Source organism: Notolepis coatsorum (genome assembly GCF_963971535.1).
Source record: "Notolepis coatsorum genome assembly, chromosome: 6".
NCBI classification, from domain to species: Eukaryota; Metazoa; Chordata; class Actinopteri; order Aulopiformes; family Paralepididae; genus Notolepis; species Notolepis coatsorum.
In genome coordinates this window covers 49,792,557-49,808,680 of record NC_140170.1, presented here as the reverse complement: position 1 = coordinate 49,808,680, position 16,124 = coordinate 49,792,557, and the positions used below count along the sequence as shown (strand labels likewise).

Below are 16,124 nucleotides of genomic sequence, written 5' to 3'. Positions count from 1 at the left end.
CCTTGGTCAAAAGGTGTGTTTTTAGAGCAGTTTTGAAGGTGTCCAGGGTTGGGGCGTTGCGGATAACATTACACTTCTGTTATTTAAATGTGTCCTTACGTTAGAGTCAGGGGTTGTATTGTTGGATGCAGTTCCCTGTTGGTCAGTGTGTGTCTGTTCTCCATCTTCTTCTGCTGTGTTTATCCTCTTCAAATAGCGCAGCATATTTGCGGTGCTCTCTTCACTGAGAGGATGCCAGTATAGCGTTTATTTTTATTTTTATAACATTCTGATATTTTCACGGTTCTTGTATAGTGGTCTCGTGCGACTGTCAACTATAATAAATATGGGCTGTTATAAATTGTGTGAATAGTTGTTGTGAGTGCTCGCACTATGTTTCAATATAATCCGTTTTACCATTCATTCATTATAAACACAGACGTAAGGTGTCCACTGTGCGTCCACCGTGTCCACCATGCTTTTTTTAAAGCTCCGGCCAAAATGCATGGTGACGTGTTGACCAATTTCGGAGGGGGATCCCAATGATATATCAATAAAAATGTACCGTCAGTTCATGTCCAAGGGATTATGTTCACGCACACAGCAAGTATCACCAGTTCCTGGCATTTTTTAACCTCTTTCTTTTTCGATGTCGAGATAAATTTGGGGCTGCTGCAGCGCGACCTGTGGTTTGCTGATCAGAATGGTGGGCGGGAGCTTGATGCTGGATTAGCGTATAGCTGCGTTGGGACGGCGGAGATAGTCATTGGATTCGGCAAATCACGCAACGTTTAGACTTCAGTGAACCCCACATGATAATGTTGCTGTCTCTCTGTCAACTAAGTCGGCACGAGACATGCACCGTTTGACAGCAATATGTGCGCGCACTGACAGTCGGCTAATTGACATTTCCTGTGAAAAAAAGAAAAAATCCTCTTCGTCCCGTTTGTGTCCCGGCAATGATTTCTGTTCGTCCCAAATCAATATTTGATCGTCCCCGGGACGACGGGACATCGTTAGTCTCGAGCCCTGGCTTATAGTAGAATTCACGTTGAGCCCCATTACTCGCTTCCCAGGAATTATCCCAGACCACTCTGAAATTATACTTATATTCACCACGGGATAACGCACGAACGTATGCATGAAAAAATTATCTATTTTTTGCATCTTGGACAGAAGAAAGCCAGTGTCAAATGACCATAGTATTGTCCCCATAGCTATAATATAGAATATAGATAGATAGCTCTACAAACAAGGTGACGCACTCCTATCTTTAAAGGGGAGATGTTGCATAGCGATATAAACAGTCATAGCATCAAATTAGTATTTAGTAGTGCTGTCAGGCGATTAAAAAAATGTATCTAATTAATTACGATATTAACGCGTTATCGCCCGATTCTATTAACGCCACTATTCTTTTTAACTCAAGATTAACTAAAAAATAAATGTATTGATGCTCTCATTGATACTATATTTGTTTCTGAAGTGTGTGTGTGTGTGTGTGTGTGTGTGTGTGTGTGTGTGTGTGTGTGTGTGTGTGTGTGTGTGTGTGTGTGTGTGTGTGTGTGAGATATAGAGAGAGGGGGGTGAGAGAGATGACGAAGGGGCAAGAGAGAAAGAGAGCTGGGAGTGTGTGTGCAGAGAGAGGGGGGGTGTGTGATTAATCAGCCCTTGTGTGGGTGAATGTAACAAGTTCCTAATGTTTTCTTTCCCCTATTATTTCATGCACACTTTATTCATCGTTTTAAATTATTATTTTCTTTTAAGTTATTTTGTGCATCACTCTGTTTTGAATTTGATGCAAATTTGCAATGCATGAGGGTCATCCTTTTGTGTTAAATGGCTGCATAAAGCAAGCATTTGTTGACTCGCATGTTGATAAGAGTATTAAAACTTGGAACTTGAAAAAGATCTGTTTAAGGTAAAAAAAAATAAAAATAAAAAATGCGTTTTGCGATTAATCGCGAGTTAACTATGGACAAGCATGCGATTAATCGAGTTAAATATTTTAATCGATTGACGGCACTAATATTTATATATTTGTAATTGTTAGGCTATTTGAATCCACCATTTAGGGCTAACGGTGTACGTTTTAGAAGGCTATAGCCAAAGTTTTTTACGCACCGCTTAGCCTATATTTTTTATATTAAATAATCTAATTGTTTTTTCAGCCCGTTATTCGTTTTAAGTTTCAGCCTGTTAAATATGTGTCGTTAATTCAGTATTTAACTTTTTGAATTCATATTTATTTAGGCTATGCTAATTAAAAACACAAATGTTATGGACATGGGCGGCTAGGTGGTGTAGCGGGCAAGGCGCTCGCCACCAATGCAGGAGACGCTGGGTTCAAGCCCAGCTCTCCGCATTGCTATCAGCTTGGCTGGTCGTTCATACTAACACAATTGGCAGTGTTAGGGGTGGGAAAGCTGATGGGTGGGGATCGGACGTTGTGGACAGCGACTCCTACAGGTCGGTTGGTGCGCCTGCACAGCAGAATCAGGAAGCGACGGGGGCAGCGTGTCCCTCCCACGCAGACCCCCGCCGCTGAGAGATCGCACTGTGCAGGTGAAAAGATGAGACGGCTGCTTCCTCGAGTACTGGAGGGGACACGTGATGTAAGGCTTCGTCCACATTGCAGCCGGCTTGTGGGAGGCATGGCCTAACAGCGTTCGAGACAGGGGAGGGTAGAATTGGACGATACGAAATTGGGATGGGAGAAAAAGTTGAAAATGGGAGAAAAAAGTAGATACATTTTTTTTATGGACATCTAATTTAATTCTCTGCTTATTTATTAATGCTTCAATTCATTCAGAAACGTTGCAGCAAACAATCCATATGTGCATTTGTTTACATAATGATAACGTACATAAATAACATAATATTATTGAGGGAGGGAAAAAAGGAAACCGATACCTAATACTTCACCCTGTTACTATCTCTCCGACTCAGACTGTGGGGGGGGGGGGGGGGGACGCTGAGGGCATGCTGAATGTGATTTGACCAAAGCAGAGTATACTAGGGCTGACCTTCGAATTTTTTTTGGCAATCGAAGCTTCGGGGCCAAGCTTCGATTTTAATTCGAAGCTTCGAATTTAATATAATTCTTTTTTTTTTTTTATCTTATGTTGTGGGACTTGTACAGCACTTTGGTAAACTTTGTTGTTTTTAAATGTGCTATATAAATAAAGTGGATTGGATTAATGAATTAAGTAGCCCCTTTCGTGACTGTGACGCAGCCAACACAGTGTGATTTAATTCAAGGTGGATCGCTGTTGTCGTTTGAACAACTTCAGATTTCATGGGAACTACCAATCCCCCAAATCAAGAATGTTTAAGATTAATGAAGTAAGATTTTGATTATTTGAAATATGGCCTGTGTAGACTAAACTATGCACAGAATTATGTCAGTCTACAAGGTTCGGATTCTACATGGTCCGGCAATGTAGACCTTGTAGACTCCACTACAGACCAATTATCAGTGAATGTTCATGCATTTTTAAGAAGGGCTACTTCCACAAAAAAACAAAGAACTCACCAAAACATCTCAGTAGCACCTTATCTAAATGTTCTATTTCATATATGGAGATTCATATTTATTTATGTATTGCATGCATTTCTACATTTTATTTCCTATTTTGTTTATTCATCCCAGTATCTTTCTTTCTTATGTGTGGAATTCTACAAGGCATTTACATTCACATTTACATTTAGTCATTTAGCTGACGCTTTTATCCAAAGCGACTTACAAGTTCTGTACGACAAGTCATCAGGAAGGCCCCACCCAATGGCCCCATGCACACACACACAACCACACCGAAGTAAAAAAATTGAAAAAAAAAAATTGAAAAGAAAAATTGAAAAAGAATTTATACATTTTTTTTTTAAACTTCGATTTTTTTTTAATGTTCGAAGCTTGTGCCATCGAACGAAGCTTCGAAGCTTCGAAGTATTTAAGACAGCCCTAGAGTATACACAGATAGTGGAGCATTTTGACTTGTTGCGTGGTGGCGATGTCTTGCAGATAATACAACTACAAGTATAATTATTAGGGATGTCCGATATTATCGGCCTACCGATATTATCGGCCGATATCGGCATTAAAATGTGATATCGGAAAATATCGGTATCGGTTTTCAAAAAAAAATATATATATATATTTTTTTTTTTACATTTCTATAACCTTTATTTACCCAGGCAAGCAAGTAAGAACAAATTCTGATTTTATTTATTGTCAAAAGTATGCATAATGTTGTGTTAATTCCACAACAAGAGATATGTAATGTTAATGTTAATTACCTGAAATTATTCCGTTTTTTGGGGGGGGAAACCCTGCATATATTGGTATCGGTTGATATCGGTATCGGAAATTAAGAGTTGGTCAATATCGGTATATCGGTAAAAAAGCCAATATCGAGCATCCCTAATAATTATATACCTTACTTTTCGGACTATAAGCCGCGGCTTTTTCCCCCATTTTTCGACCCTGCGGCTTATATAACGGTGCAGCTTATATGTGACTCGACGTGACCAAACCCGAAAATGTAAAAATCTAAATATAGCTTTTTTGACTGCCTTGAAATGTTATTTATCTGTTCCCTTATTTGCTAAACTTAATACAACTTGTAAATGAGTTAATTCTTGTTATTTGTCCGACAGTATTGTGTCCCAATGCTAATTACATATGGTAATTAAACATTAAAACACCTGCGGCTTATAGTCCAGTGCGGCTTATATATGTACACATCATTCAATTTAGCTGCTGCGGCTTATAGTCAGGTGCGGCTTATAGTGCGAAAAGTACGGTAATATATATATTTTCGATAGGTAACGTTACATTTGGTTGACAATTTACTGACTGACTTTCAAGACACTCCATGTTTACTATAGGTAGGTAACCAACAGTGTAAACCAGAAGCCAGCCCAACAACTACGGTGACGTCACCATCTAGCTAACTCTAAAATGGCGGCGCCCGTGGCAAAAACGGGGAAATCACATTTGATTATAGGACCCTGTCTTACCCAAGGTACTAGGGCTGTACCGAATGTCATTTTTTAACATTCGAAGCTTCGATTGAAGTATTCGAACGAAGCTTCGAATGTCTATAAAAAAAAAGATTTACTTCAAAAAAATAAATAAACTAAATCCTCAATTTGAATAAAGTGATTCATCTGATTAAATTAGTATTTTTCTTTTATTAAATCAACTTTCTTTAATGAATATAACTCATCAGTTTCATCAACATAAATAATTCAATAAGGGCAAGGTTGGTATGAAAGTGATGGTGACGTCTTATAGTATAATATTAGTGTAGCCTAATCTTTAACTGCAACTGTGAAGAAAACCCCCATTGGTTTAAACAGATTGAATAGACACCAAAAAAAAAGATTAAAAAAAATATATATACATTATTATTTTATTAAAAATTAAAATTTCAAATGTTGATTTAGAATTTGAATGTCAAGATTATGATCGAAGCTTCGAAGCATTCGGTACAGCCCTACAAGGTACACAAACAAACTAGGCTCATATTGTTCAACGCTTCATCTCCCCTTTAAAGCGTGGCATAGCTACAACGGCTAATGGCTGGCGCTGAATGAGTTAACATGGCAAGTTGATCAAACTCCTGCGGAGCCTTGTAGAACTCAAATCTCTACGACCCCTACCTGGAACAGAGCCACAAACTGCTGGACGCGGCTCTGGGCCATCACCACAGCTTCGGCCCGGCCCAGCAGCCGCAGGCGGCCTGGTTCAGGTACCAGAACCTCAGCGCTGGTGTCCCGGAGCAGCCGGTCTAAGAAGAGGCCCCGGGCTCCGGCGAAGATGCAGTGCATGTCCACTGGGTAGCGCTCCTCCTTCTGCAGCTCTGGGTCACAAAGGCCCCTCACATACTCCTGGAGGAGACAGAGATGGTGAACAGTGTTCGTAAAGAAGATAATCAGGAACAACAACAAGAAGCAATGTGGCTCACACAATTTACTCCTGGAGAAAAAAGAAAGAGAATAAAAACAGATCCACAGTGTTAGAAAACCACAACAATAATATAGGATCATCGGCAACCTGCCAACCCTCCAGGACCTCTGCAATTCAAGGACCAGAAGACATGATGTCAACAAGATCATCATCACCGATCCCTCACACCCTGGCCAACGCATCTTCCAAGCACTTCCCTCGGGGAAGAGACTGCAGAGTGTGATGACTAAAAACAACAACAAGACAGTGAAGAGACTGCAGAGTGTGATGACTAAAACAACATTATAAAAAATATATATTTTAAAAAAAAATGTATGTTGTGGGACTTGTACAGCACTTTGTTCAACTTTGTCAGTGCTGTAAAGTTTAAAATTTTTTTAATTTTAGACAAACAAAAGACTGCAGTGCTTTCATGAAATATTGTAAGCCGTCATTTGAGGCTTTATAAAAGCAGCACAATGAACACATCCGTCAATGCCGAGTCCGACCTCATCTTAAATAACAAACAGCATTGCTTGTTGTAATTAACAAAGAGGCAGAGTTGATTTTGCACCAAATATTTTTTTCAATTAATAAATCATATCTAATTTCTTTCTTTTTTTAATAAAAATTTATTTTCATATTCGAATCCCATGCCCATCGAACGAAGCTTCGAAGCTTTGAAGTATTTAAGACAGCCCTAATTATTTCCATCTATAGTCCTATGTACTGTAACGTTACATAGCTATTTAACTTTATTTAGTTTATAAAGGACAATGTGTAATGACAATCGTTTGCATTAAACAAATGGATGGGTGCACTAGATTTAGCAAGAAGCTATCATTTCCATCTATAGTCCTATGTACTGTAACGTTAGCTATTTAATCACAATAGTGTCGCACGTGTTTTTGCGGGTCCAGTCCACGGAACGTTGACAGAATTTGCAAAACACCTTATCGCCGGAGGCATAAAAGTCATTAGGATAGTGCTCTGCTCTGAATTTAGGGCTTATTGCGGAATTTCTTAGCTTCTTGACGACGTTAACACCGAAGCAGACACAGACGGCAGACGCTTGGACACTGCTGCGCCCCGGTCATGTTTGCTTTGCACCAAACGTTCCACCCAAAAACGGAATTTCAGTCCAGATTAGGCCAAATTCTGCAATATTCCACATTTTGAAGTTGATTCCATTTTTATTGGTCAATTCCACGATTCCGTGAACGCAGATTTCATATGGCTCTAGAAGAGACTGCAGAGTGTGATTAGACAAACAATGAGACACAGGGACAGGTTCAGTAGGAGTTCTTCCTGGTACAGCTGACTCAGCATCTAAGTCATGTAAGAAAATACTAGTGCTGGAAGCCGGTATACAGTCATGGATCCATGCAAAGGTATAGATTTTTACTAAATTGTAAACATAAATAAATACACATACTAGGGGTGGGCACAAGTAAAGTTTTCCCAGAGCAAGTACATGCATGAATTACTCGAGTAGTAGGGATGGGTACCGAATTCGGTACTTTTGAGGTACCGAACCGAAACACGTCGGTACTACCGAGTATCGAATCAAGTGAGATAGATTTTTTTTTTTTTTTTTTTTTTTACTTTTTTCTTTTCATGTCAACGTTCACACGCACAATATATGCTTACCTAGGATTTGACTTGATTCAACAACAAAGCAGTCGGAGCAATGACAAGCCGAAAACTGTCGAAATTGTAGTTATTTGAAGTTTGGATTTTTTCTTTTTTACGACTAAGGTAGGTAAATAAAATTTCTTGAGACTAAAGTACCGAAAAAAGGTACCGTTGGGTACCGGTGTCGATTCACAGGTACCGGTGCCGGTATCGGTTCAAATGTGAAAGGTACCACTACCCATCCCTATCGAGTAGTGCTCACTGCTTAAGTAATTTTTCTATGGAAATCTATTTTTAGAACATATCTGCAGCAGCAATAACGACACACATACACACACTACCGAGGCCATGCAAAATAAATGGTTTGGGGTTGCCGACCGACCCTGCTGAGTAAAACAAAAATTAATCTATTTTTATTTTTTTTTATCTTAGTCAAAAAGTGCAGTCAATGGTCAATGTCGATGAGAATATATAAAAAGCAAGTATTTCACAATATTTGCACAGCTCTCTGACGTCAGGATATTTAGTGAGTAGTATTTAGGGGTGGCATCTACTACCTTTGTACATTGTACTTTTGTAGTACAGTGTCTTTGTATTTTAACCTTTAGTATTATGGATATTAAACATGCTGGCAGAGTACATGCATCCATGTTGTCGTGACAATTTTAATTAAATAAAGAAATTCCCTATCCATAGTCGCTGTGGGAAAAAATTAAAGAAATTCCCTACCACCACCCATGGCCTTAACTGACAACCAACAGGAACCAAACAATTTATTTTGTTAGGCCCGATTTGATTACGTCTCGCTCCATGGACATAACAATGCACAGCAATATACCTGATGCTAAATATGTATTGTCAGCCAAAACAGTTAGTTACCATTTGTAATAATTACATTACCTCCACTCTCTGTCTGCAACAGGTCTCTACGTTCATGGAACTGGATGTCCGATTGTCCGTATCAATAGTATATGAACGAACACTATGCAAAGTGGTGCGACATGTTGTTGGCACAGCTTGGAAATGCACAAACACAAACAGTTGTTTTTATCTTTTAGATACAACTGTCCAACACACTTTTCACTGTAACGTTAAGTAACTATCCATGCTCCACAGCTTCCAGCGAGTTTTCTGTTTCATTGGCACAAACAAGCATTTTTGGTGTAAACCAAAATAATATATATATATATATAATATTTTTTTATTTGATTATTGAGCACCCTCAAATTACTAGTGGCATGGAGGTTCACCGTGAATGAGGAAGAAACTAAACTTGTAATCTGTGAGGTCAAAATAGGCCACAGTGTGAGCAGAATTGGTTGAGTTTTCCTCAGCACTCTTTGCACTCACAAAATACACACACTTCAGATGTATTCCTGAGGCTGAAAAAAAAAGTATAGGAATTATATATTTGGTGACATTTGGTCAGATGGTGGCGCAATAAGAATTAACTTTACTTTTTGGCCTTTAACCTTTGAATGGTAAGTGTCCAGACAAAGAAATACAGCACGTTATCTGCATTAAGTTAATAGTAACTACATAAAGTGATTACATTTTTATAAATCATGTAGTACTCAACCTAGTTCTAATCGAGGTTGAGTCAGTGTGTAGGCAGTCAGAAACACAGAATTAAATGTAATATCCATGCCGACTCTACTGGAAGGGAAATTAGGTGACACATACTTGGGTGTGTGTGTTTGTTTGATGAATCAGCCATAAATAGGAAACAGTCACTGGGAAATACCTCTGTGTTCAGTGTCGCACATTCTGAAATCCTTAGTCAGACAACACTACACATACTGAGCAGCAACTGGGATGAGTGCTTGTGTGAGTGACTGAGTTTGTGTGTGTGAGACTGACTGAGAGACAGAGTGAGACATAAAGACAAAAAGGACGCATGGGATGTACACATACGTTTTATGTCATCTCTTGTGGGGGGGGGGGGGGGGGGGGTCGAATATTATAATATTCGGTCTTAAGAAAAGTATGATGATTTGTCAGTCATGCACATCCCTAATACAATTAACGCTAATTGCAATGGTAAAATCCTTTAGACAAAATATATCATGCTGCTTTAGGATTTGTAACAATTTGTCAGGTCAGTCATCCCAGGCCATAGGAAGACATACTTCTATTTGTTTGTATACAAAGCCATCCGCGGGCAGCTACTAACTTACGTAAGCACTTTACTCATTCAACCAAGAGGTGGACATTACAATCTGAGATCACAAAATTATATCTCATATCATATCATGTATACATAGTATCACAACCAAATATTAAGCTTGTGTGAACATGTATGAGTGATATACTGTAACTTCAGGAAGACCAGAGCTGGCGGCCTGGCGCACACACCCCAGTCCATATCTACGAAACGGAGGTTGAGTGTCGTCTCCAGCTTCAAATTCCTGGGTGTCCACATCCCTGAGGACCTGGTGAACTTTTACTGGTGCACCACCGACGGTACTGTCCACCGTATAATAAAGCATACTCACTAACTGCATCAGTCTGGTATAATATCATGGTACGGCCTCAGCCCGGAAAGCACTGCAGTGGGTTGTGAAAACCAATCCAATAATACATTTAAATGTTCAGTTATTTTTGTGTGTTAATTTTAATTTAACAGTAACTGAACTAAATCCCATTGACTCTTGTTTATAACTAGGGATGTCCCGATGTGCTAATAATCTGAATCAAATTGTGAGGCCCCTGGCGAACTTCATGCATCTGATCAGTACTAGGGCTGGGCGATATACCCAACATATCATCGCAATATTTGTAATGTCTTTATTTTTTTTTTGGTCTTTTTCCCCCTCCATTTTCCTCCGATTTTCTCCCATCCCAATGTTAGTCGTATGCCAATTCCCAGTCCCTTCCTGGTCGCTGCGCACTTACCCCCCACAGTCAGATCATCTGGGAGAGTGGAGGCTACCACGTGCTTCCTCCGACACACGTCCAGCCAATCACCGCTTCTTTTCACCTGGCAGCGCGGATTCTCATTGAGAGGGCGTAGCGTGTGGGAGGACCACACTATCCCCCTCACGTCCAATCCGCGCTTAGCAGGCGCCCCGACCGAACTGTAGGAGTCGCTGTTTACAACGACCCGGACCCACCCCGCCAGCTTCTCCCACCCTCTGATACAGCCAATTGTATCAGTGCAGACGGCCAGCCAAGCTGGTGACAACCCCGGAGCTGTGAGCTGGATTCGAACAGGCGATTCGAACACAGCTCCGGGGCTGGTGACGAACGCAATCTCCGCTCGGCCACCTAACCGCCGTAATGTCTTTATTTTGTAATCCAATTGTCATGGTCCTATTTAATTAAAAATAGTAATTTTTTCTCTTTTTAATACTGCTGCAAGGAATATATTTTTTTACACAATATATACATTGTGGACGGTGGTATAGTAAAACTCTATGCCTTTGCATGGATCCATGATGGTAATACCTTCATATTAAGAGTACTGGCTGGCTGACACAAGTTAAGTACTTGTGTAATATGAACTATGAAGGTATACCGTCATGTAGGGCTGGGCGATATGACGATATTATATAAATATCGGGTACAGTTCATTAACGATACACTTTTTAAACATATCGTGGATATCGTGACGTTTTGCCCTCGCGTTAAGAGGCGCACCGGCTGAGATGAGACTTACAAGCGCAGTGCTAACTAAATGCTTTCCTCTCCCTCTCGCCTCTCCCTCTTGCAGAAAAAAAAGTCAGTCACTTGCCCAAATTACGTCATCTACACGCACATACACGCACGTAAGCGGGCACACACCTAGCCAGAGACAGAGAGGCGGTGGCTCGGTGCTAGGGATGCCCCCCGAAACCCAGGAGTATTGATAAGCTCCGAGTCCGACGTTAACGGTACTGCTATCGGTAAGTTAGTCTATGAGCGGATTAGCTACGGTCCGGAGCTAACAGAGTGTACCATCCATCTGCGACGCAACAGTGGCAGCAACAGTGGACACAGTAATGTTAATGTTATGTCGAGTTCATACTACACTACACATATCGTATGAACTCGACATAACGTTACTCCGTTTCCATGAAGTGTTTAATTAGCAGCAATCTGTTGTTGAAAATGTAACGTAAACCGGAAATGGAATGAGAGGACAGGAAGCCGGCATGAAATCGTTGTAGTCATATCAGAGTTCGATTTTTTTTTTTTTTTTTTTTTTCAAATGGAACTCAAACGTTCCATTGTGATGTCACAGTATGATGTCATCATAATAGAACATTCTAGAACATTTGTGATGTCAGAGTATGAGTCATAATAGAATATTCTAGAACATTTGTGATGTCACAGTATGATGTTATAATAGAACATTCTAGAACATTTGTGATGTCACAGTATGTCATAATAGCACATTCTAGAACATTTGTGTTCTATATATATATTCAACAATTCTCTCTCATTGGGAAGAAGAAGCGAGGAAGGAGGAGGGGCGATGAGATGGAGGGTTCCCCCTCTTGGGGGGGCCCTCCAAGAGAGGAGATGATGTTTGTATTGTGATTGTATGACAAGAGGAGCAGAGAAGAAGGAGACAGAGACGATAGAAATGTGTTTTGAAGATGAGAAGAAGAAGAAGAGTGTAAACTTTCTCAAGTGTGGGCGAAGCAAGAATTGTGGAGGGCAGTAATACGCCACGATGCGTCTACACTGCCGGAAATTCAAATAATAAGAAGAAGAAGATCTCATTGTGCATCTTGAGACAGGGCCTAACCAAATTAATAGTTGGTTTCCGGTTGCCGACCGACCCTGCCGATTTAGGTGCGACCCAAAATATTTTTTAAATAAAGAATAAAAAAATAAAAAAATGATTTTTTTTTTTTAAGAATAAAGTTTCATATAAATCTTAGTCAAACATTTAGTATTATGGATATTAAACATGCTGGCAGAGTACATGCATCCATGTTGTTGTGAACATTTTAATTAAATAAAGAAATTCCCTATCCATAGTCGCCGTGGGAAAGAATAAAATAAAAAAGATTAAATTAAATAAATTCCCTACCTACCCATGGCCAAACTGACAACCAACAGGAAACCAACAATATATTTTACTTTGCCCAGGATAGATAGACGGTCTATCCTATTAAAAAACGAAAGGCTAAAATGATATATAATCTAAGAATCCAATAATCTAAATCTAATATATAATATACAAATGCTACATGCATGAGTCTTTTGTCTTTAATGTTAGCTTGCAAACTCAAATACTGTCTTGGTAAGCCTCATAATGAATTGTTTGGGGGGAAAAAGGGAAAACATTGTGATGTGTATCAGAAAATATCGTGAGATCATATTTAGGTCATATCGCCCAGCCCTACCGTCATGGATCCATGCAAAGGTATGGATTAGTGATAGACCGAGTAATCGGTCCGGACTGATATCTGGCATTTCCATGTCACGACAAGATTTTTTTTTATTTATTCAGCGCTCCCCTTGTGTCAATCCTGCAAGTCTTTTATACTAAGGATTTGTATGAACAGTGAAGAGGAATCAGAACATTCCTAACTCCCTAAGTTCCCAAACTTTCCTCCCCACGTAAAACACACCTCATTCACAGTCATCACATAAGCATCTCTAGAAGCCAGGGGAAACCCAGAGAGCAGGTCATGGTCCAGCAAGATCTAAACAGCTTGACATGACACCTTACATTAGTCACCTTAGTTCCATTAGTGTCACCAGTCATAACTGGAATGGGCCTAGCCATTACTCAAGTGATATTCATCACTTTGCATGGTGGTCTATACAGACTTCTTCCATCCGACAACAAAAAAAGCTAGCTGAAATGTTGATCATTTCAAGAAATAGGATTGGCCCAGATAGCTTATTGCTAGATAACTGTGAAACACATGTGACAATGTGAATAATTGTTTTAATTAAACATATAATAGTAGTTATGCCATACCAACTTATGATAACATTATGAATCACTAAGAGTGTATTTCAACTAAGAGGTTATTTCGTGGTCAGTTTAGGCAGGGCATGTTTCCCTAGAAGATGAATCCTGCTTAATGAGTTAAGCTACAGTACACTCCAGTAGAGACAACAGGTCTTTAGCAATGAAATGTAATGTCTCAATAGGTCCTTTTCACAGCAGACATGTTTACTTGTCCTAGATGGATAAACACAGGTGAGGTGCAGACTCAACTGTGCTAAACAGTGTAATTGAGATATAGAATAACTGCCATAGATGCAGAATACTTCATTATTATATATTCATAGTTAGGCTACACCTGTGTTGTTTACCCACCTATGACAAGTCAAAATGTCTGCTGTAAAAAAGGGCCCATTGTGGGTGACGTTTATGTGAACGATAACATCACGCTGTGGGCATGCTGGTGTTGTGTAGTGCAATACTGTAGGCTTACATACTCGTAAAACCTCTTCACTCGTTGATTGATTGAAAACTGTATTAACAGATTGCAGAATGGGTACAGTACAGTACAGCTCAATACACACAATTGTTAAGGGGATGCAGACCAGAGAAAGACTTTCGTCTTGTTTACATCAGGGTCCGCCATTTTCAATTCATCATAACATACATGACATACAGATAGACAGTACTGCTACATCTATACATTTATGACATACCAGATTTGCAAATACAGTACTGTTTGAGATACAAAAACTAGAGTCCAGAAAAGAGAGTATATACATTTGACGTAGAAACTGTACATTGGAGGAGGTTGGGTAGGTGGGGTACTACTCAGATCAATTAATCCAGCCAACGCTATAGCGTTTAAAAAAAAAAAAAAAAAAACTCCAACATAACCTATATTATTATTATGGACAACATACCTTTGCCTGTGACACGTCGTCTCTGCTTCCTCTCAGCTGCAGCCATATCTGTCGCGGGGTTTTGTGCTGTCCCGTGTGGTCCAACAGGCCGATGATGGTGAAGGCGACCTTAAAGACCTGCTCTACTCGCGGTTTGGCACATCTCAGGTCCTCCTGCTTGTCCTCCAGCACCGTGAACTCGTCCACGGTGGGCTGCTGCTGGCCGGCCGCAGGGGAGAGCACGCTGGCCGGCTGCTCTGAGCACGTTACCTCGGTGACTGGCTTCATCCCGAGGAGGGGCCGTGGTGTTGTTGTTGTCATCATTCTAGCTGGGTTTGAATTATTATACATTGTTTTGACGACGGCGTTTCAATATTTCGTTGGGGTCCTTTCCCTTCTTCTTCATCGTTTTGGTCGACCCGTACTCCTCCTCCTCCCTCCTGCGTTCTTCTATAAACCTGTAGTATTAGCTTTTTTAACGTCAACGTTTTTTTTATTTAAATCCAGCTCTCTCTGCTCTGGTGGATAAAACCAATAGGGGATATCTGCAGAGCCGCAATCCCAACGTCTGGGCGGGGCTTCGGGGCCTGTACTTGGTTTGAGGCGGGGCTTCTGGCCCCGAAGCCCCGCCCCAAACCAAGTACAGGCCCCGAAGCCCCGCCCAGACGTTGGCTTGCGGCTCTGCAGATGTACCCTACTCGATAAAACCCCGAGCGAGGCATCCGGAAAGTCCCGGGGATGACGTCATCAAAAGACGACAGTTTGTGCTGTTTGTTTACCCAAATGGTGTTTAGAATTTATCAGTGCTTTTTCTTTTTTCTCCTTCTTTTTTTCTTTCTTTTTTTTTTAAAGATTTTTGTATTTGTATTTATTGGTTTAAAATACAGAGACAGTGCATATTATTAAGGAACATTTTACTGTAAATATGCCAGTTTAGCCAGGTTGGCAAATTTTCAACTGTATAGTCTCTGGGGCAGGTGACATGATGAGCACTACAATAATTAAGACATAGTACAATAATTAAAACACAGTAGGAATCAGTATTGGTTACTTGATTAGATTAGATTCTATGTATGTGTCATAGTCCAGGGTACAAGTGACGTTTGAATCTAACCAAGAAGAAAGAAGATATTACATACCTGGGTTCCATCCTAGAGGCAAATCTTTCCTGTGACAAAATGGCATCCAATAAAAAAAGTCAACCAACAAACTCGATTCTTGTACCGGATCTCCTCACTGGTAAACAAGAATACCCTGAAGACTCTGGCAGGAGCACTCATTCAAGGGTACTACGACTATGCTTGCACCTCATGGTACCAAAGCACCTCAAAGGCGCTAAAAACAAAATTACAAACATCTCAAAACAAACTAGAACCCCTGTTGAGCTCCCTCTGGTGTTGTGGTCGTGGTATTCACTGACCTTTGGGAAGTATTTTGACATGTACATGGGTACATCAGAGTCCGGTAAACAACGTGGAGGAGGTATTGCCTTCATGTTTAACAAAAATTGGAGTGATCCAACGAACGTGAAGGAATTATCCAACCACTGCTCCCCAGAACTGGAATATATAACCATCAAGTGTCGTCCTTTCTTCCTCCCGAGGGAGTTAACGGCGATCGTCCTGGTCGGAGTGTATATTCCACCGCAAGCCAGCAACAAGGTTGCGCTCTCCAGACTACACAACGAGGTAAATAGAATACAAGTGGCTAACGTTAACGCCGCCATTTTAGTACTGGGAGATTTCAATAGCGCCAATCTGAGAAAGGT

The 16,124-nt window shown here is 40.3% G+C and overlaps 1 protein-coding gene across 1 annotated transcript in view; it reads right to left on the bottom strand.

Annotated features, from left to right (window-relative positions):
• n4bp1 (nedd4 binding protein 1) overlaps positions 1-14,836 on the bottom strand; it is an 89,381-nt gene extending 74,545 nt beyond the window's left edge. Inside the window, 2 exon segments of the mRNA XM_084317783.1 lie at positions 5,644-5,871; positions 14,378-14,836. Coding sequence (XP_084173909.1) covers positions 5,644-5,871; positions 14,378-14,707 — 558 coding nt within the window. The 5' untranslated portion in view covers positions 14,708-14,836.
• Positions 14,837-16,124: the final 1,288 nt, after the last annotated feature.